A 23859-nucleotide genomic window follows, 5' to 3' on the forward strand; every position below is an offset into this window, starting at 1 on the left:
CCACGCCCGCACGGATTTATTCTTCCCAATGGGTCACCCATCCCAAAACTACTCCAGCCTAAGCACGCTTAACTGGGGAGTTCTAATAGGGATTTCACCACCCAGGAAAAGGCCTCGATGCTATATAAGGGTCCAGGTTTTTACTTTTATAGTTCAGGAACTCCCCCTCCATTCCCAATGTGGGACACCGGGGCCTTACACATCGCAAACTTAGTTCAACTCTATTATATACAAGTATAATTCAACTCTACCATATAATAAGTCTAAGTTAATTCAACTTAGTTCAACTCTATCATATGCAAGTATAATTCAACTCTGCCATATAATAAGTCTAAGTTACTCATCATGTTTCTGCATGTTTCATTCAGAAACATTGCCAACTTAGTTCAACTCTATCATATGCAACTATAATTCAATTCTGCCATATAATAAGTCTAAGTTAATTCAACTTAGTTCAACTCTATCATATACAAGTATAATTCAACTCTGTCATATAATAAGTTTAAGTTACTCATCATGTTTCATTCAGAAATATCGCCAACTTAGTTCAGCTCTATCATATGCAAGTATAATTCAACTCTGTCATATAATATGTCTAAGTTTACTCGTCATGTTCACCATGGGAACATCGCCATAAGACATTTCGGTCTTAACGCACAATCATGGATTCCAACAACATTTTTAATCTTTTTTACATAGGCTTCGACATTTTTTTGCATTTAGGGTCACCAGAATCCCTGTGATATAGCTCTGTGAGCAAGGGATCTACTCTCTGCATGGATCTCGTGTAAAAAGTCTTCAACCTTGGAAGGATGTACGCATCGCAATAGAGCTCCAGTAAAAGTCCTTCTGTACAGATGGCCTTCTGCCAACAGGCAGAACCTAGCCAACTTCAGTCTGATTCTTGTGTGCTTTTTTTTGTCTTCTAGGATCTGGGATCTGCTTATTTAGGCTGAGCTCGTGTCTTCTCGGACCTAATCATTTAGGACGAGATCTTGCCTTCTAGGATCTAGGATCCGGGATCCGAGATCTAGAATTCAGGATTTACTCACTTGGCTGAGCTCTTGTCTTCTCGGACATACTCATCTAGATCGAGATCTTGTCTTTTAGGATATGGGATCCGAGATCTAGAATTCGGGATTTGCTCACTTAGGCTGAGCTCTTGTCTTCTTGAACCTAATCATCTAGGTCGAGATCTTGTCTACTTGAAGGTCATCTTCATCTCTTCGGGAGCGCTCATGCCCCCTTATCTTTGCATTCATCCCTTCTAGAAGGGCCTTTATTCTGTCAATATTGACGCATTCTCCATCTTCATTGAACTCGTCGTTGTCGAAACGTTGATCTTGTACGATGATGGGCATCTATTCTAACTAAGTTCCCACAGACGGCACCAAATTATGGGTGTTGATTTCCAACCACACAACCAAATGGGGAACTCAGCTGGAGCGTACCGACATAATAGATTAAGCCAATCATCTGTCAACAAGAATGTGAGAATACCGTGGTGGTTCATCCACCTAGGGGCAATCCGACGATCAAGTCAGTAAACAAATATCTTTAAAAAATAACAAATAGTGCTTAACTCACAAGAAATAACATAAAAGGCATAGCTTAGACCCACCGAGGGTGCCTTACTTTTATAATGATCAGTGTCCAACTTCTCCTAGAAGTCTTACTTCATAGCACTCTTTCCTTTACAAGGATAATATCTATCACAACTCACACTATTCAGATTAAGATGAACTTTCTCAAGAGTCTTATCCATATCCAAATAGGTAGTTTGATGTCATCTAGGACTCTAGTCTTCTATCCAAATATTTTGGATTCCGGTATTACCACACCATATCTCGACACCATGGTCTGCCCACGTGGCACCTCGGCTAACAACCTCGACCACGTGGACTACCCAAAAATATGTCTCCACAGTTGTATTTATATTTGTATTTATATAGTAAAATATAATGTTAATGTGTTATTTATTATATAATGTTATTAGGTTATTTAAACTTAGGGTGTCATTATCATAAAGGTGTAGGAAATTTTCAAAGCAGCATTCGAGTGTGTGTGTGTGTGTGTGTGTGTGTGTGTGTGTGTGAGAGAGAGAGAGAGAGGGAGATTAATAAAAGAAAACCAGAGGAATCAGTTCCGAGAGAGAGAAAGAGCAATGACCAAAAAAAAAAAAGATACAAAAACAGAAGGGGTTAGGGTTTTATTTTGGTGGCTCCATTAATTTTCTCAGTGATTATTTGATCTTCAAAAAATAATTGTGAGTACAAAACCCACTTCCCTTGATTTATGTTTAATTCGTTGTTTTTATTTATTTATTTTTACTTATTTGATGTTGGTTTGATTTTGTATTTACATGAAGATGATAGATTGATTTTAATTTTTTTGATTAGTTGTGCATGTCAAGTTTAAGGTTTTTATATGTATTTATTTTATAGTTGTTGTTAGGTTTTTCTTCTTGGCAATCCCGTTTGACAAAACTCCTGTCAGTTGTACTTGCTTTTGCTCTTTTATTTCAGTGAGGCTATGAGTTTTTAGATGCGAATCCAACCCGAATTGTGTCTTGAAGAGAAGTTTGTGGTGCTAATTCTTTCATGATTTCCACTTCGCTAACTATGTCGGGTATCCCAATCAGCTCGCGGGGGTTCATGGGGCAGTGCTCCTTGGCGGGTCCAGGGCAACGCCACGGCGAGGTTGAGGGGCAAGGCCCCCAAAGAAAAATGCAAAAATGCATTCAAAGTTGTCTATCCGCTCGAGCGGCCGTTTGTAAGCTCAAGCGAAGAATGTTGGGTTCCAGAAGTTTGACCTATCTACAATTATATTGTGAGGCGTGTTTTTACACTCGAGCGTCCATTTCCCCGCTCGAGCGTACTTCCTGGTTTGGAACACACGTTATAGAGTCCCCGCTCGAGCGTCCATTTCTATGCTCGAGCGGACCTTGTGATTTCTAATTCTATAAAACCTCAAGTTGCTCCAAATCTAGGGTTACACTTCCAAATCTTCTTCTCGGATATTAGGGTTTATATCTGGAGCTATTTTGCTAGTTTTCTTTGATGTTTGATTGAATATTCAACTCATGGTTTAAGAAATATACATCAAAGGATTGTTTGTTTATTCAATGCAAAAGAGAGTGTTGTTCTTCGGTAGATTCTGGGGAATTCGGGCTTGAAGCTTTGGTGGATTCTAGAGTGGCTCATCGTCATTGATTCGACATTGGCATTGTGGATTCAATATTAGGCAATACAATTCTGAGGTAAAGACGGGGCTAGAAGAGGCATATAGGAGTCAGTTCAATTCGAGCATGGATTCGCTAGGTAATTGGGAGTACACTTGTGTAATTCTTTTATATCTTCTTAGTGGATTGTTTTGTGGCTTTAGCTCGTGGTTTTTTCACGTTAAAATCATTGTGTCGATTTGTCTTGGTTGTTTGATTAGGATTGACATTTACTTCTTAAAATTGATACATAATCATAAATCAATATCTAGGGGATTTCTAGATTTTTCAGTTGTAATCACACTCATGGTTATATGAAATTAAAATAAATTAGGAACCCATAGATAAATTCCTTACACGCCACGATAACTCCATGGATTGTTGTTTTATTTGAGTGTTGGTAAGAAAGTATATAAAAAAAAAGTGAGGATTATGAGATTTATTTGAATGCCTTAGGCTTGGCATTGTTATGATTGATCTCATGAGTGAGATGTTTTGTATATGTATATTGTTGTCTCATTCTTAAGAGTAGGTGAGTGCTTTAATTTACGCGCGTACGTATATGCTAACCATCCGGGAAGTGTGGGTCAAACTCGGGACGATATTTCCATGCAAGTTCGGCTTTGGAGCGGTGTTAGGTATACGAGAGGTACATGGGATATATGTGTAGGCCGGAAGTGGAGGCCGAAGTGGTGGAGTTAGGTACAAAGAATTAAAAATGAGTTTATTGTTATAGTGTGAATTGTATTGATTTGTACATCTTGAAAAATAGTAAACGACCTCGATAAATTATGAAATTTGAGCAAAAGCATGTATACGTGATTCTAGACAACTTTTGTGTTTTAAATTTTTACTAGAAAGATCGATTAGAACTTGTAATCGGATGATCTTTGTTTCAATAGTTTTTATTTATTTTAATATTACAGATTTTAAATGTTGTTTTAACCCATGAAACGAGCTCATTTTTATTGGTTTTGCATAAATTATTGTAAAACATTATTCTGAACACTTTTCGTGTTTTGAACTTTTCCGAAAAAAAGTTTCTTTCCATTTTCAGCTTCAGATTTTTCGGTTGAATTTTGTCTAGGTTCTTCTATCAATTTTTTCTCTCAACCTGTTGAGTTTCTACTAAATTCATCTGCGCTGTCATTTAGGAAATTTGATTATGTACAACTTTTGTTCTTTGAGTTTTGGTCAATTTGAATTATTTAAGCATGAAACGATACATTTTTATACTTCTACAGCAAGTTACTTATGATTAAATTATACTAACTTTATTTTTTTTGCAGGATGGTGGGTCTTACTAACTTTTTATGCAGGACTAACCCACCATATTTTTTTTTTTATTTTATACTCAATTTATATTTCGTTGTGTACAGGTAAGAAACTAAATGCCACCATATCTCGGGAAACTACTCATTCGTCTCTGTACGAATGAAACTACTTGTCTTGTCCTATAACAGGAATTAAATTCATTTTTATTTGTGTTTGGTGGACACGTGGGTGTCAAATAATTGTACTCATACCAGTATACTTGTATATTGACCCATTTTGTCTCTTAGCATCTTAGGTCCGTTCTATTTGAGCGCAGCTGAGCTTCCTTTGCAGGATTAGTTGGGACTATGGTGGTAAAGAGAAATAACTGTAGTTGTTGGACATGTCATTTGGACTTATTTTGTTTTCTTGAGCTTAGTGTTGATATTAGTTTATGTATTTATTTATTTTTTTTATGACCTTAGTATTTTGGATAATTTGGCATGGTTTGTAACCTTACATTATTTAAGTTATTTTCACTATTTATTGTTACTTTAATGTTGGAGGTATTTGTTAGTTATGAAATTATGGTGGATGGTTTGGTTGGCGTTTTGTGAGTTTTTTTTTTTTTTATCCCTTGTAATCTTTTGAGGATAGAAATTTACTTAAACCCTTTGGAGACGTGAACGTTTAGATTTTTATTTCACCCCTAAGATTTGGATGATAGAATATTGATTAGGGTTTAGTCCTAATTTAATATTTAATTGTCCGAATTTTGGGGCGTGACAGAATCAATGTTGATCCATCCATTGATCAACATTTTCTATAGCAAGTGAAGCTTGTTTGCTAAACTTCCTTCTTCACCCTCGACCTTGTACTTGATTTTTCAATCCTAGTCTCAGTTGAAGTGTCTTAGGATCAAGCACTATATACCTGTTGTCATTTATCACTACTAGAAAAAAATGGGAATGGTTATCGCAATTGCTCTTCGATGCGTTGGCGGGCTACCACCAGTGACATGTTGGTCTGCCACTACACATTGTCGTCATTATCATTGTCTGTCTCTTCTTTCTCATCAACCTGCCTTATAGTTGGTGAACTTTGATCCTCATTAGAACCACTGGCTTTCTTTTTGTTGTAGTTGACTTTTGCAGGCCCATCCTTGGAATTGGAAGACCCCTTCATCTTCACTACTTTCTTCAGTTTCTTCTGCTCTTCATCAGCAACCTCACTTTCCTTCAGTCGCTCCTTTTCAGTAGGGATGGAAATTTGAACCCAGCCCGACGGGGACCCGATCCCCCGACCCCGATTATAATGGTTTTTTCCCAAAAAATACCCCCGTGGGGACGAGGATGGTATTCAAAATTAAATCCCCAATCAGTTTCGGGCCGGGGACGGTGATCAGTGCTCAAGCCCCGTCCCCAGCCCCGAATTTCCCAAAAGTGAAATTACTAGTTTACCCCTATATATATATACACATATGGTACAAAACCCTCGTCCTCATACCTCAGTTCTGTCTTCCTTCCTCCGTGTCTCTCTTTCTCTCTTCCCTCTACTCTCTCTCTCTCTTTCTCTCTCTTTCTCTCTCGCAGTGTTCTACTCTGTCTCTCACTCTCGTACTGTTCGCAACACCGATCATCACTGTCTGGGATGCCGATCGGCTTCCTTTGTCATCCATGGCCTCCGTTGTCGCAGTCACAGCCATCCATCGCCTCCGAATCTCCGATCGTCCTTCTCCTCCTTCATCCACCATCACCTCCTCTGATCTCCTCCGTGATCTATTGCCGCTGATCGTCCACTCTCTCTCTCTCTCTCTCTCTCTCTCTCTCTGACACAGATACACATATCTGTATGTGTGTGTATCATCCTCCTTCATCTATATGTGTTGATGATCTGATCGTCCACTCTCTCTCTCTCTCTCTCTCTCTCTCTCTCTCTCTCTCTCTCTCTCTCTCTCTCTCTCTCTCTGTGTGACACAGATCTCAGATCTGTTTGTGTATATATACATGTATGTTTGTGACTGTGTGTATCTGTCCATTTTTATTTATTTTTTGGTTTATCATCTATTGATGATTTTGTTGATATGTTGATGTTAAAAATGATATGTTGATATTGATGATTCTGTTGATGATGATGATGATGATGATGATGTTGTTGTTGTTGTTGTTGTTGTTGTTGTTGGTTGTTGTTGTTGTTAATGGTGGTGTTGAAACAGATTTGGGGGCGCGGGAAATTTTCGGGGTCGGGGAAACCCGATCCCCGTTAGGGGGCGGGCATGGGGACGGTGGTAGGTTCCCCGTCGGGGATCGGGGCCGGGGCCGGGAAGATTTTCATATTCGGGGATCGGGGACGGGGAGTGTGATCCCCAGCCCCGCCCCGCCCCGCCCCGCCCCGCCCCGCCCCGCCCCGCCCCGCCCCGTTGCCATTCCTACTTTTCAGTCCTCCACATTGCTTTCTTGTCTTTGGAACCCTTCTTTGGTTCAGGTGGGTTCTTCAAAATGAAGGCTATGAGTTTGTCCCTCACATCCACATCTGAAACAAAACCACAAGTTGCACATCTCAGTTGAACCATCTGACTTTTTGTAATTAAGACCTCTATTTCAGGTTATGCAGTATTTCAGCATGTAGAAGTCTTCTAATGATTTTTGGGCATGAAAAGAGAGATCCTCCTCTATAGTCAAGGAATGTTGCACCCAGCTGCAACCAAAAAATTACCCGTGATGCATACAGTCAATTCTTTCTCGCGACAGTGAGTTTTTACTTGACATAGGACAATACTCTCCAAGCAACCCAATCGATCCCAAATAGAAAACGACCTGTTCGGACATAAAAGAAACGTTAATGTTAACACAATGACACACTTCGAGGTGGCAATTTGAAGAGGGCAGATGAACCTGTGAGCTTCCTAAATAAACCAAGTTAATTAGTTAGGAATGGGTTAAAAAATAAATGGTCACATTTTAATTCAATGTTATCAGAGAAACAAAGTAATGTAGAAAGGGAAAAAAATTGAAATTAAACCCTTCCACACCCTAAAATTTAAAAACTATAACAAACTTAGGAAGTAATTCAAACTCATGAAACCAAAGGCCACCAGAAAACATTGTCAACTATACATCACAAACCTCCCACTACTACTTGTTCACCCAATAACAATATGTGAGTCATGTGACTATTCAACAGCATTTTGTTTGATCTCACAATAGAAGAGCCAATTATTGTAAGACTATGTAGGAATGTCAAGAATGAAAAAGATGCGACTCCACACAAGTTACTACATTTCAACAGTTAAATGAACTTCAAATTTTCAAAATTGATTACAGACAAGGCAGAAGTAAAAAATCTTCTTACCCAAAAGGGGAGTCTAAGAATAAAAGGAGAAGAACGATTCAATCAAATCAATATCTTGCCATTTTCAGAAGAAAAAAGAACAGTTAACTTATGTGGGGAAGACATCACAAGATAAGAAAATGACCTTCGTGCTGCATCATGATCAAAAGAAACGAAAGAAGATGTATACACAAGTAAACTGTGTTAATAATATATTAATTCCATTTACTTGAAATCTTCAATTTGAATATACAAATATTGCAAACTTAAAATATTAGATAATTGGGATGGAACGACTAACATAAAATATTGCTTAAACTTGTCAAGCTATCCCAAGTTTGTTTATTTAAATATTTTTCTTTTTTTATTTAAAGCAAAACCATAAAATATATTCCATTGGCACTTTTTTATTTTTCCTTTTTCTTGCTACTCAATTGGCACTTCTTTTCTTTTTTCTTTTAATTTTAATTTTTTTTTCTTGCATAATATATTGTATTTGTTTACCTGTGCATCTAAAGTTGTCAAGTAATTTCAAAAGGTCATTAATTATTCAATTGCAAATTAAACGAATTGTGTTCCTTAGTCCTACCTAGGATGTCTTAGGTTGAAGCGTAATCGACATATATTCGACATATATTCAAATGATCAAAGGTATAGTCCAAGTTAGTTTACAGTAGGCAAGACAACCAAAAATTAATTAGACATTTGAATTTATCTGCACAATTTATACTCAAATTTATACAGTGAGAGAGAAACACCTGATTGAAATTTTCTAGTTGTGAATCTTCAATTGAGTTCACTAATTGAAGATTATCAAATGTATTGAGTAGTGAATCCTATTTTGTGATCATCGTTGATTACCTACAATCCGCGGGAGGATTAGATTCGTCGACTTCAAATGGATCGTGAAGAGTTGCACTTCCAAAGAGACTATTAACATTTCATCAACAGCTAAAGAGAACACAGAAAGGATTTGACTACCAAGTCTAGTGGCAGAGCCAGAATTTTGGCTCAAAAGGGGCACCATTGAGTTGAAATCTTAACAACAATCACAATCAAACTACCTAATTTTTATTTGATGGTAGGAAAAAAAAAGCACTGTAATGCAAATGTTATATTTAAATATAAGCTCGAGCTAACCAATCTTAATCATTTATTGTTTTTACTTTGATCTTATACATGATGATCCCATGGTTTGAAAAATAATCACATGCCTTATAAAATATGAAAATGAAATTATATTAAGTTGCACACACAAAATAGATGTAGATAGGAATTACAAAAAAAAAAAAAATGAAAGAGAATGTGAATAAATAATACAAAGACACTGTTATATATCACTTATTTTTTTCATAGTTTTGAATCATTAAATTACATAGTAATATATTATTAGTTGTTGTTAATTGTGTAATAAGTATTTCTAAACAAAAAAAAAAAAAAAACTAATTAGGTGATATAACAAAAAATTCACAGTGACATATAATATTTCTCTAATATAAAAAAAAAAAAAAAATTGGTGACACATAGTATATATTAAACAAGTTTTTTTGAAGAGAAAATGTAAAGAAAATAGTGATTTAGAAATTTAATATCATATTTGAATGGATTAAATTGAAACTTTTTTTTTTTACTAAAGGCAAAAGTGCAATTTTTCAAAAGTTGAGGGGGCCATGTGGCCCCCGGTCCTTAATTATTGTTATTAATAAGTTGAAATGAAGTTTATAGTACAAGAGGGGATAAAACAGAGGAAAGGTAAATCCAATTTTAGTCAACTATAAAAATATAAAACAAATTAATATTTAAAATAAAAATCCAAAAAACCCAAGCCATTGCTATCATCAAAAACTTATAGGAAAACAGATACCCATAAAAAATAAAAAGAAAAGAAATCTATTAAAGAGGGCTCATGAACCAACCTTTCCAATCCAATCAACAGCCTCTTTTACAGTCCCCCAAATCCAAATGAGACATAACAAAAAATGAAGATGGAATAAATATTAAAGATTAAAACAAAAACCGATTTTTGATATTGAAGTTATATTAGTTCAAAGTCCCTATTAACAACTAAGATTTTTTTTAAAGGAATGGACTAGGTAGCTTCAACCCCCACAATTTTTTTTATTCTATTCTTATTTCATTTTATTTTATTTTTTCCATTAGAGATCATCACTTAACTACAATACCACCACCTTAAATTATTTGCTTGATAGAGAAATCATTTTTAATTTTTAGTAACAGTTTGAAAAATTCGTCACAGAAAAACGTCACTAATTATAAGTTTTATCGATAATTTATAAAAATCATGACAAAAAAAAATACTAATTGTCAATTTTTGTGACATGAAAAAAAATCATCACAAAAAATTATTTTTAGCGACGATTTTACTAGGATTTATTTTTAATATAGAACCTACCGGTAGTTTACTGGAGAAATATTGGCATGCCTCGTTTGGCAACTTGCTTTTGGCTAAAATAATCAATAAAGATAAAATAGATTAAAATAACTAATAAGATAAAATGTCACATTCTTAACATCAATCAATTATTTTTTCTCTCACAATTATCTATTCAATTACCAAAAAAATAATAATCTAACTTTGGCTTGTTTTGGGAACCCGACTCGATAATAATCCTAAAAGTCTTGCTATTTATATATATATATATATATATATATATATATATATATATAGTGGAAATAAGAAAAATTATTTAGTGTGCTAATGATTTAAATGATTCTCAATTTTTTTGACTATTTGAAATGTGGTCGGGTATTTGTAAGTATCAGGTATCCTCGAGTATCGGCGGGAAGCAAGGGTGGGGAATGACAAATCTCCCCCAAACCTGCCCCATAACCATCTCTAGTTCCAAGTATTTTATACATTTTATTTTAAATATATATTTATTTAATAACTTGGTGTCTTGGTCAGATTTTTTTAATGATTTATCAGTTATTTGAAACGTCTTTAAAACACACACTCTCTCTCTCTCTCACAGTTATTTGAAACGTCTTCAAAACTCTCTCTCTCTCTCTCTCTCTCTCTCTCTCTCTCATTTCTGACAGTGTCAGTTAGGAATGTTCAAAGATTCGAATCATCCACAATATCCGACCAAACCCGTCCGACCTGATTGGACGGTTTCGACTAATTGTTCAATCAATTGCGGTCCATAGACTTCAATTTTTTTTTTTGATTTTCGGTCAAGTGTCAGGCCCTTGAGGAAAAAAAAAATGGTTGTTTGGATTAATTTTTTGACTTTTTATAAAAAAAAATATGTATTAAAAAATTGTATAAATTAGTATGTAGAAGAAGATAAGGACAGTAGGCAGTAGGTCGTACCGTCTGGGGGAGTGAATTGATGACAAGAAATGGTTGCCTACTTTTCGGGCATTGCATTGGACGGTGTTGTTCGGTCCGTGGGGGCCATCATGGGTCCCGTTTTGATAATCTGAACCCTTCAATATGTAGAACTCGTCGAGTACTATATGCTTATAAAAAATCACGTTGATCGGATATCGATAGCTATCTAATCGGATTATTTTTTTTCAATCGTTAGCTATAACACCATCTATTTTTTTTATACAAAACTGATTTAATCATGTAGTTAGCGATATCCAATCAACGTGATTTTTTATAGACATATAGTACTCGATGAGTTTTACATATTGAACAGTTCAGATTATCAAAACAGGACCAGTGATGGGACCCGACGGGCTGAACAGCACTGTGTTATTTGTGCACCCCGCCTGTGCAATTTTTCCAAATTATTTCAGCAACTCAGCAACAGTCTGTGGGACAATTCAGACTTAGTTGTAAGAATTTGTGTGTAAATTTTTTTTTTTTTTAGTGAATAGTGAAACTTTTTAACTTTTTGGATATCCCAAACCAGCCCTTAGTTTAGGATGTCCTAAATAAGTGCACTTTTTGACTTTTTGGACTAAAAAGTTGAGGAAAAAAATATGATTATTTGGGATAACTTTTTGACTTTTTACGAAAAAATGTGTATTAAAATATTATATAAAATAACAAAATTACTATTTTACCCTTATGCCCTATGCATAGTGACAGTGAATATTAAAGGAAGCAATACGGAATGCTTTGAAATGTGTATGGGGGCAGACAAGCTTCAAATTTATATATATATGATGAGGCTTTCCTTTAGTCCTTCATCGGACTGGAGTGGCTTACCACGGGTTCCATTTCAATAATCTGCACCGTTTCAATGTGTAGAACTCGTTAAGTACTATATGCTTGTAAAAAATCACGTTGATCGGATATCCATAGCTATGTGATCAAATCAGATTTGTATATATATAAAAAAAAAATGGACGATTAAAAATAAACCACTAAAAAAAAATCTGATTTGATCACATAGCTATCGATATCCAATCAACGTGATTTTTTACAAAAACATAGTACTCGGAGATTTTTACACATTTAACGGTTCCAATTATCAAAACGAAACCCGTGATGGGACCCCACGGGCCGAACAACAACGTTTTTTTGTAAATTTTTTGTGCAACCGATTAGGTAATTTGTACCATTTGATTCAGACTGTACCATCACGTCAATGACTTTTTGAATTGTATTTTTTTTTTGTGAATTTATTTTTTTTTATATTTTTTTTTATGAATAATGATACTTTTTAACTTTTTTTAATAAAATTTTAACTTTTTGTTCTTCTTGGCTATGCCAAACCAACCCCTAGTTTCCTTCCCAAGAATCATTTTGTCTTTTCAAAGACAATGATGACCTGGATCCCCATTTCTCAAGATTAATAATACTAAATTTTTGGGCAAATTACATATACACCCCTCCAGGTTTGGTTAAATTACAGATACCCTCCTGAGGTTTCGGAAATTACATCCCGCCCCCTGAGGTTTGTATTTTCATAACAATTTACCCCCTGAGGTTTATATTTCATAACAAATTACCCCCTAATTTCTTATGCAAATATAGCATTCAGGGGGGAATTCGTAATTTCTCAAACCTCAGGGGGGTATCTGTAATTTTGTCAAACCTGGAGGGGTGTATATGTAATTTGCCCTAAATTTTTTTGTTTGTGGATATCCTAGAATATATATATATATTTTTTTTGAGAAAGCTACTCTCTCTCTTTCCTCCCTCTCACTCTCTCCGTTGTCCCTTCATATCCTTAGAATTAGTGCAGATCACTAAATCAGGAAACCCAAAAACTCCATCTGGCCCGAACCAATCCACGGAGCTACGTACGGTTTATTTATAGAGACGATCGACTGCACGTGTAACTCTTCCATTTTTTTCAATTTCACGATCGATCATGGGTAGTACACGTCAAAATCCGATAAATCCCATCCGATCGATAAAATATTTAAAATATATATTTTCTCTCCATGTATTTAAATTTAGCTAAAATTTTACTCTATTCATCTCAAAATATTAATTTTTTATTTTATTTTTCATTATCTCAAAATATTAGTTATTTTTCAAAAATCAAGTATAAAGATAATATAAATTTCTTATTTTGCCCTTCTTTTAAATTCATTAACAACATAAAAAGTATAATTATAACATTAATGTTCTTAAAAAATATACTATTAGAAGATAATTTTAAAAAATTAATTTTTTAAAATGTAATAATTATACTACTAAAAAAATTAAATTATCTAAAAAAGACCATTATTTTAAGAGGAAAGGAGTACATTTTATATACATGTCTTTTTTCACTATCTCTTTTCTGAATGTCTCTTGCATCTTTCCAAGGAGAAGTTAAATATTTACTCTCCACGTGTTTAGATTTGACTGATATTTTATACTTTGTGTATATATCTGTTAACTCTCTATCCTTTCTCAATGTCTCTTGCATCTTTTCAAGGAGAAGTTTTGGTTGTTTCAGGATAGCACGTTGTCACATCCTTACAAAATTCTTCAAAATATCTAGAAGGGAACACGCCATAAAGTGAGGTTGACAGAAGAATTTAGAACTCTCTACCAAACTCTAAGCACATATGAAGATGAGAAATTCTAGAACGACTTAGGGAATTCAAGAACTTATACACTTGTATATATAATTAGATATTTGTATAGATAGTTTTAGAAGATGTTTTAGAATATTCTTGAAGCTTGTAAAGAAGGCTTCCATGGTAAGCTTCTACATGATATTTTCTTGAGAATTCTAGAAAGCTCCTAGGGAGCCTATAAATGGGAGAGGAGTTCATTCGCTCCAATCCATCCAAGAATTGTAAAAGCTTTCTCACAAGTGAATATAAGGCATTCTCTCAAACCCTCTTGTGCTTTTCTAACTTCTCTTTCTTACAAGTTTGTGAGTTAGGCTGACTTAGCATCATCAAGTAAGACTTGAGATTGTCTAAGTGCCGCATAGATAGTTTGGAAACAACCAAGGCCGTGACAACACGCTCCATATGTATTATGACTGATAAAAAAAAATATGTATTATGATTGATAAAAAAAAAGAAAAGATAACAGATGTGATAGTTTACATGTATTGGGATTAATAAAAAGTATTAAATTTATAATTTTATATTAAGGGCTATTTTGGAAAGGAAATTAAAAGTCACTTTTTAACTTTTAACTCATTTTTCTCTCTCACAAAAAAATCTAAAAAAGTCAAAAAATAATTTTTAATTATCTTTCTAAAACATCCTTAAGTTATTAAAAAATATAAAAATCTATATATATTATTGGTCTGAAATCTAATCACATTGTATACCCAAATTAACCAATAATTTGTCCTTTCCAAGGGAATCTGAAGAAATGGAAAGACTAACTAGAGACCTATAAAGACCGCCTAGGGAACTCAAACCCCTTTTAGACTCACTCTCTCTACATGGCAGCCAACTTGGGAAAATAAAAAAAATATCCTAGCAACTTTAAAGACATAGAGAACTCAAAACCCTTTCAACTCTCTCTCTGTCTCTCTCTGTGTCTCTGTATAGTTCTTTACAAAAGGATGGTGATGGTGGCTTTTCCCACAACTTTCTCGCAGTGGTGAAGGCGATGGTGGTGATCAAAATGGCAGTAGCAATGGCGGACTCGTGGTGGTAATGGCGCAAGCAGATTGATTGTGACGGTGAGCTCCTTTTTTATTTTGTTTTATTTATTTTGTCATATCTCCTCTATTTTAGATCCTTCTCTCTCCATATGAGTTATTTTCTTCATTCTGTGTGATTTCATTGTTTGTATTGAAAACTCTGAATTAGTTTCTTAGATTTGATTAAGTGAATGGTAAAATTTATGTGTTGTTTGAGCTCTCTGCAAACCGTCTAAATCACCAGACAAAACCGAATCAGTGTGCGGTTGACTTCCGACACATTGGCGGTCGACATCGGATGGAAAAAGTGTTCAACCGAAAGGTTGGGTTCGAGTGGTAGTTCAAACACTAAACTGAAGCCGACCGACCCATGCACAGCCTAGAATAATTTTTTAGAAAATCCCAGAATATCTTTAGGTCCTGTTTGTCTTTAGAGGTAGAATGGAGAGGATTGGGTTTGATAGTGAGAGGATTAAATAAAATTATGTTTGTTAGTGTAAAAATTATTAAATTTTTTATATAAAATAATAAAACAAATAAAAAATACAAAAACATTAAACATTAATGTTCAAAAAAAAATGCCCAACATGTGAAAAATTTAAAAAAAAATTCCAAAAAAAATAAAACAATAATTTTTACTTAACAAAAAATACAAAAAATTAAATATTACTGTTCAAAAAAAATGCCCAACATGTAAAAAATAAAAACATAAATAAAAAAATAAAAAATTTCTAGTCATTGGGATTATTTTTTTAAGAGATTTTTATTGATAAATCCATTCTAGAGTTGTTATAACCCATTAGGTCCACTAAAAAATATTATAACCTAATTAGTCCCATAAATTTTTCTGGATATTCCATAAGGTCCATTTTTCTAATTTAATATAATTTGTTGGACTATTTTGCCCCTATATATATATATGTACAGTGTTAATACGTAAAAGGTGCCTGTTTCTTCGTTCATGCAGTTTGGCAGTTTCTATTTTACGCTTTTCATCATCAATCCAATTCCGAGAGATACGTTTATGTTTTGCATGCTCGTTGCAAGGTTTGGTTGTGCCAGGGTTTCGTCCTTGCTGTTGGAGTCTGGTTCTGTGGTTTGCGTGTGAAGACGACGAAGAGGAGTGTGTTCGGTTGTTACATTTGCCGGATTATAACTAGTTCAAATCAGTTTTTTCCAACTTTCTGTACGATTGTAGGATTGGATGATCAAGGTTAGTATCAATTTGGTTATGAATACATGTTCAGTTTATGGTTTCGTTCGTATAATGGATCAGATGCTCTGTTTTTGGATTTATATGGATTGAATGCTCTGTTTTTTTAATTATATGCATTTTACGTGGTTATGTGGAGGGGAGTTCATTCGTATTATGTGAAGATTGTGTAGTTCTCATTTGACTTCGATGCATGCGTAATGAGGCTCGGTGTGGATGATTTGATTATCAGTATATATATCAATGTCAATCTGCACATTTTGTGAATGGGGAATATGTGAAGAATGTGGATGTTCTCATTTTAAATTGATGTTTGCTTAATGAGGCTCTGTGAAGATTGTTAATAATTATGTGAAGATTGTTAATGTTCTCATTTTACTTTGATGCTTGCTTAATGTTAACATCTTGTTAATATCAATGTGAAAGTTTACATCCTCATAAACTGATGTGAATGTTCACATCATTATACACTGATGTGAATGTTTACATCATCATACACTGATGTGAATGTTCACATCATTATATTATGTGAAGATTGTTGTTGTTGTCATTGGACTTTGATGTTTGCTTAATGTTGACATCTTGTTAATAGTAATGTGAATGTTGTCATCTTCATATTGTGAATTATGGATTTAGCAGTTGAAATGTACACGTAGTCATCTATTTTTTGCGCAATGTGAATTTTCATATCGATTTTCATTACTGTTCATTGTTGTGTTTTTGTGTTTTTACAGGAGATGGATACCTTTATGCTATTGGTGTGTACATATGGTTGTAGTACAACTGTAATAAATGTTGCCCGCGCAATGTGTTATTCTCGTTTGGTGGAGTGTTTGTGTGAGAAATGGGATGAGTTGTCTGCTGGTTCTATTTCATTGTTCTGTAAACTACCTGGGATTAATAAGTGTCATTTGGACAATGAGGAAGAATTTCAGAACATGGTACTGCTTGCTAAATCAATGGGGGTACAACATGTAGAAGTTGTGGTTGAGTTGAAGGGTGATATTGGTCAGTCAAGTAGTTTGGGATTGCTGCGTGTGGGGGTTGAGGATGAAATTGATGCACTACGGAGATTTTGCCACCATAAGGAGAAGGTGTTGTTGTCAGCCCCTTGGGCAAATGGTATTACGCATGTAGGACAACGGTTTGTTGGAGGTGCACAAGAATTTCGTGACGTTTTATGTAAGTATGCGATCCAATGTGGGTTTAAGTTCACATACGTGAAGAACGAGACAACAAGAGTTACGGCTGTGTGTGCGATGCGGGAGGAGAGGGGGTGCTTGTGGGCTATACATTGTAGAGCACAACGAGCAAATGATTTTTTCTACATCAAGAGGTTTAGTGATGTGCATACTTGTGGTACGGATGTTCGAATATCGAAGAATCCGCGAGTTAGTTCGGATTTGGTGTCGAGTACCATATCTGAAATTGTGAGGGACAAGCCGTTGACTCGGCCGTGTGAAGTGGTGACTATTTTGAAGAGGGATTATGGGCTAGATGTGAGTTACCATGTCGTATGGTTGGGTGTGGAGAAAGCAAAGGCTGGTATCCATGGAGATCACTCGTTATCGTTTGACCAGTTGCGGTGGTATTCGGATGCTGTGATGCGGTACAATCCGGGGAGTTATGTCAATATTGACTATGATGCGAGTAGTCAACAGTTTTGTCGCTTCTTTGTGTCATTCGCTGCGTGTATTTCTGGGTTCAATGCTTGTCGGCCTTTATTATTCCTGGATGGAACATTCCTCAAAGGAAAGTACAAAGGTCAGCTACTTGCGGCAACGGCGAAAGACGGGAACAATGGTTAGAAGTTTTTTTTACCTGTCTATTCATGTCAATATTCGCTCTGAGCAGCGTAGTCTGGACGAAAGAGTGATTGCTAAATTATAAGTAATGTGAACATTCACATCAGTGACATTAGTATGCACTGATGTGAATGTTCACATCTTTGTCTGCTACTGACAGAAATGTTAACATCAGACTGATGTGAATGTTCACATCAGACTTATTACACTCTTATGTGAATGTTGACATCAGTGTATACTAATGTTAGTTGATCTATTAATGAACAGTACTGTGAATGTTAACATTTTCAGTGACTCAACAAGCAACAATGAATTATTAATGGTCGTTAATGTGAATGTTCACATCGTTGATGTTTACGAACCTGAATCCGAAAATAGAAATAGTAAAGAGGGCAATGTACATATGAACATTCACATGACCTGTTTCGTTTATACTATTTTTCTATTCACTTTGGAATATTGTGAACAGTTGTGTATTGGTGTTGTGTTGTAGGTCTGTTTCCTGTTGCATTTGCAATTGTTGATTCGGAGACCACGGCTAATTGGTCGTGGTTCTTGCATGAACTTGGGAAGGTTGTTGATAGGAAGCGTTATATTACTTTTATTTCGGATCGTAATCTTGGTCTGTTAGAAGCTATGCCAAAGGTGTTCCCATCGGCTCATCACGGTTATTGCTTACAACACTTGAAGAGCAATTTAAGAGACCGGATGAAAGGAATTGATAATGGATTCAGGGATCACCTAGTAAGGAGTTTGGGTGACTGTGCCTACGAGCCAACTGTGGTAGGGTTCCATGAAAAGCTTGCAAAATTAAAAGAGGAGGGTAAACAACGAGCTCATAATTTTTTCAAGGACTTAGCACCTGAGCACTGGGCAAATTCATACTTCAGGTAATAACAGTTTCCTAAGGTGTTCAATTTTTGAAGTTTAGAATGGTAGTGATGTGAATTTTCAGTTTATAATGGTGACAATCTTCGAATTGTGTTTCATTTTCAATGTAAATGATGTGAATGTTCACATCTGCTAATGATAACTGATGTCATGTTCACATCTGCTAATTTGTCAAATAGTCATGCAATGTATTACAGATTTGAATGTTGGCACGTGTCATATTTTATTATTGTTGTTAACATTCACATCTGTCTATCATTTAAGTTGACAACGTAATAACCATGTAATGTGAACATTCACATTATTAAAACCTGGTAGCAGATGTGAACATTCACATTATTATACCCTGATGTGAATGTTCACATCAGTGTATACTAATGGCAGTACTGTGAACGTTCACATCTGTCAACATTAATGGTCAGGCCTGTTAAATTCCGTATTGTACAATGTTTGTGATATACTGTGCAGGGGCATGCGTTATGGGGAGATGACATCCAATGCGGCGGAGTCATTTAATAACTGGATTAAAGAAGCACGTAATCTTCCTATCACTCAAATGGTGGACAAAATTCGTACTCAGTTGATGCGGCAAATGTCTGCACGGCGTGACCAAGCAAACAAATGGAATGAGATTATTTGTCCGACATTCGAAACAAGGCTTATGGATTCGTTCAATGACAGCAAGTCTTGGCAAGTTAGCAAAGCCAACGAGGATGTGTTTGAAGTTCATTCGATACCATCGGTTACAGTTGATGTTGCGAGGCGTACATGTTCATGCTTCAAATGGCAAATCAACGGATTCCCGTGTGACCATGCTGTTATTGCCATTCAAAAGAGCCGCTACAATCTCAATGATTGTGTAGAACATTACTTTCATGTAGAGACATATCGTGCAGCCTATTCGGGAGCCATATTCCCTATACCATCGGTGGAGAAGCCGCCTTTTGATCCCACGGACTTTACTATATACCCGCCTACCGTGAAAAGACCACCCGGAAGGCCGAAGAAGAATAGGATCCCATCAAGGGGTGAGAAACTGAAGCAAATAAGGTGCGGGAGATGTGATAAGTTGGGGAGCCATAATCGAAAATCATGCACGGAGCCGATATAAGATGTACCTTTTTTCATTTCAACATTGTATTTTACATTGGATTCTTATATTCATTTTTGAAATAAGATTGTGTTGTGTTGGGAAACATTGGGTTGCAATAAGATTACGTTGTGTTGGCAAACATAATAATGCATTAGTGTTTGATTTGTGTTTTATTTTTACTTTTTTAAGGTACCAATCTGACATTTATGTTGGGTGTGTTTTGGATGAATGCATGCTGTTAACATTCACATTATGTGAATGTTCACATTGTTCAACTTTGAAACATTTCTGTGGTGGGAATGTTCACATTGTTGTTACTATTAAAAGCAATGTTTACATCAATGTAACCATTCGCATCATCAACTCATAAGATGTGAATATTCATGACATAATTGTTGCCATTCGCATAATCAGAAGTTATGATGTGAATATTCACATCATCAAATTGTTAGATGTGAATATTGACTTGTGTTAAGAAATATCATAATCACACCTGTCATATTGTGTTACATGAACACTTTAAGCAATATTCACATCCATGTAGTATGGTTTAAAATAGAAGAAAGTGTACGATCATTCTGTGATGTGAACATTGACATCATGTCATGTGTATCCAAACAGAAAAAAAGAAAATACAATCTCAATGTACACGACCAACGCAAAATAGGCCTGAAAATGCATATACATATATTGACTGAAAAGTATCTGTACAAGCAGTGATATAGACTTCATTTACAATTAAGCTAGTGAAACTAAATTGTCTTAACTGTGGATAACAGATTTGGGTAACAGTGATAGGTGGACACCCCCCACCTATAGGTTTTCACATTGCACTGTCTTTCTGTGGTTCAGAAAAAGGTGTACTAATGAGTCTCTTATTTGACACCATTCAAAGCGATCTAGGCTGGCAACAATGTCTTCACGATATACATGCGCCCTCATGATGTAACAAACTGCAGGCCCACAATCCACCCTGAAAATGCAAACTTCTTGTTAGATTTTGAAATTAAGGTGGGTAAAGGTTGTGGAACATGTGTAGAAATCGATTTTAGGCTTACGAATTTGATGCTTGCTGGGGACAGATGTCCACTGATATGATTGTTTTCGAAGTATTTTGGCTTGATAAATTGGTCCATAATGGTGATGACGGTCCAATGTTGTGCACCAAAGCTGTGATGTAGTCCCTTTGCCAACAATGAAATTTCATATTAGGAACCAACCAACATAGGGCATACGTCCAAGTTCAAATATTACACATCACGACAAGTATTGTTTTTGACAGCCACTTACCAGTATTTGTGCTTTGTCAATATGTGGGTCATGTATGCCTTCTCTTGGGCGCAGTGAGTTATAATGCCTCCATACATTCTCTTTCACGTCGTACACAACAATTGTCCAGTGAAAGTTGTCGTGTAATGGGAAGATTAAGAATCTCTGGCCTTGATACTCCTTGATGTGTACATCAATTAGTTTATTCCTCTTGTGGGGGGGGGGGTACTGTTCAATGATTTTCTGCACACAAAGGGCATACAATGATGTACTAAGTATTTATATCGATGTTTGGTGTTAATGATTTGAATGTTCATCTGCTAATAGTGGGTGATGCTACTGATGTGAATGTTCACATCTGTTAGTGTGAGTAATGCTACTGATGTGAATGTTCACATCTGTTAATGTCAGTGATATTACTGGTGTGAATGTTCCCATTTGGTAATAGTGGGTGATGTTACTGATGTGAATGTTCACATCTGTTAGTGTGAGTAATGCTACTGATGTGAATGTTCACATCTGTTAGTGTGAGTAATGCTACTGATGTGAATGTTCATATCTGTTAATGTCAGTGCTATTACTGATGTGAATGTTCCCATTTGCTAATGGTGGGTGATGTTACTGATGTGAATGTTCACATCTGTTAATGTGAGTAAATACTGCTGATGTGAATGTTCACATCTGTTAATGTGAGTAATACTGGTGATGTGAATGTTCACATCTGTTACTATGAGTTATATTACTGATGTGAATGTTCACATGTGTGTATCATTTAAGTTAATCAACATAATAAGCATATAATATTCAATGCGAATGATGTGAATGTTCACATCTGTCAATGTGAATCTTCTCAAAGGTCATTTTATGTTTTTGTTAACATTCACATCTGCCTATTACTTAAATTAACAATGTAAGCATGTAATGCTGAGAATAACATCCACATGTATGGAGACATAATCAAAATTAAAGTCTAGTGGTTACCAAACATGTGCTTGTAAAGATGAATGATGAATCTTCCAAACTTGGGTTGACTAGCCCTTGTAGTTCAAGTAGAATTTCACCATAAGCATCTATCACCTGCAGAACCGGAGGGGTGGCAGTACATTATTTACAGTGTCTTCACTCTATGTGTATGTGTGTGTGTGTGTGTGTGTGTTTTGTACACATTTACAGTTGCCATACGTTGTTGGTTATTGATTCTTCCTTGATGAGGTGTATGATGTCATCAAAATACACATGTTTAGTCTTTGAGTCCCCTCGCCACACTAGCAACCTGTGCATTGTGATTACAGAAAATTTTAATGTCAACATTGCACATTTATGAAATGGTCTAATTTATTAAGTATGTATGTGAACTGAACATGATGGAAAAAAAAGCAGTTGGGGATATGTAAGATCACTTACTCATCACCGCCGTTCTTGTGCAAATTTTGGACTTTTTGCTTGTTGAGTTTGTTCATGTTAGCCCAGACCTTGAGTTTGTTGTTCAAGGATAACTTCTTGGACTTTGTTGGCTGCTTTTTTGGTGGTTGCTTGTCTAAATCTTGTGCAATTTGGACTGCATGTGATTTCTGTTGGGCTCCCTCTTTCCCTTTCTTCTGACCAGGCAGGTTGGGGTATTCAAACTCGTCCAACCTGTGTTCTGTCCTTACCTTCTGCTTTATGCGCTTTACCCTTGATGGGGGGCTGATAACGTGTTCCAATGCTGCAGTGGGATTGTTGTTAAGGCTGTCATGAGCCTTTTGTGCTTCAACTTGAGTGATGATGTGTACGGACTGATCGTCAAAAAGGTCTTCAAGTATTGTTTTTTCGCATTCCAAGTTGATGACCAACTTTGTCAGCCGCTGAATTTCTGTATCTTTCCACTCCATGCAAGTCTTCATGTGCATGTCCACGTTGGATGAGCCCGATTGGTCAAATAGTTTGGCTTCAAGGGCAGCAATCACCCTTGCCCTCAACTTCCACGATTCTTCCAACTGTTTGTATTTCGCTTCCCATTGCCGTACAAGAGCCCAAGCTTTTTGGTTTTCTTTCATGAGTACTTCCACAATGTCGGGCTCAGTTGGTTGTGCTATGATGATTCCCTTCTCAGCATTGGGGGTGCTACAGCTGGGGTTGATATAATGTCCAACATCATTCAGGTCCACTGCATCAACAGAAAATGCATCCCTGTCATCACTGCGTTGACTGTCTTTGCTTTGATCCTCATTGCTTTCATCTTTTTTTGCTACTGCACTTGACTCCACATTCAATTTTGTGTGACGATAAATCTTCGCTTCAGTTGGTGATGCCATTAGCTCGCCGCCATATACCTGCATTTCCAGACAGTATGTTAGTTAGATAGTTCCTCGTCGCACTATTTGAATAAGCACAATATATTTGGTTGTACTTCTACCTCATTTAAACCTAACTTAGCCAGAGTTATGGACTTCATGTTGCTATGTAAGGCTGTGAGGTCCCATTTTACGCATCGTGGAATGGCATTGGGGTTGTGGGGTTGTAAGATTGTTGTATGCTCACACAGCCAATACTGAAACAAATAACAAATATCAGTAATTTGAATGTTCATATGAAATTAACATTGATGTGAATGTTTACACCACTGGTGCAGTAATGTGAATGTTCACAGTGCACCACTAGGCCAGTAATGTGAATGTTTACATCACTTAAAACTGATGTGAATGTTCACATCCGATGATGTGAATGTTCACATCTGCTAATGTGGAGTAATGTTACTGATGTGAATGTTCACATATGTT

At 35.8% G+C, this 23859-nt stretch overlaps 2 protein-coding genes across 2 annotated transcripts; one reads left to right on the plus strand and one right to left on the minus strand.

The window, feature by feature from the left end:
* The first annotated feature begins 15587 nt into the window (after nucleotides 1–15587).
* Nucleotides 15588–19934, plus strand: LOC145796892 (uncharacterized). The gene is made up of 4 exons (XM_082882460.1): nucleotides 15588–16042; nucleotides 16777–17845; nucleotides 18341–18737; nucleotides 19207–19934. The coding sequence occupies exons 1-4, from the start codon at nucleotides 16034–16036 to the stop codon at nucleotides 19847–19849; spliced, it is 2118 nt and encodes a 705-aa protein (XP_082738586.1). The 5' UTR covers nucleotides 15588–16033; the 3' UTR covers nucleotides 19850–19934.
* Nucleotides 19935–20502: 568 nt separating this feature from the next.
* On the minus strand, nucleotides 20503–22982 carry LOC114280991 (uncharacterized). The gene is made up of 6 exons (XM_082881751.1): nucleotides 22505–22982; nucleotides 22283–22373; nucleotides 22082–22177; nucleotides 21122–21343; nucleotides 20890–21015; nucleotides 20503–20804 (listed from the first exon to the last, which is right to left on the minus strand). The coding sequence occupies exons 1-6, from the start codon at nucleotides 22969–22971 to the stop codon at nucleotides 20751–20753; spliced, it is 1056 nt and encodes a 351-aa protein (XP_082737877.1). The 5' UTR covers nucleotides 22972–22982; the 3' UTR covers nucleotides 20503–20750.
* Between the last annotated feature and the right edge of the window lie 877 nt (nucleotides 22983–23859).

This window comes from Camellia sinensis, chromosome 8 (genome assembly GCF_055761805.1).
Source record: "Camellia sinensis isolate YWXY chromosome 8, ASM5576180v1, whole genome shotgun sequence".
In the NCBI taxonomy this organism is placed as follows: domain Eukaryota; kingdom Viridiplantae; phylum Streptophyta; class Magnoliopsida; order Ericales; family Theaceae; genus Camellia; species Camellia sinensis.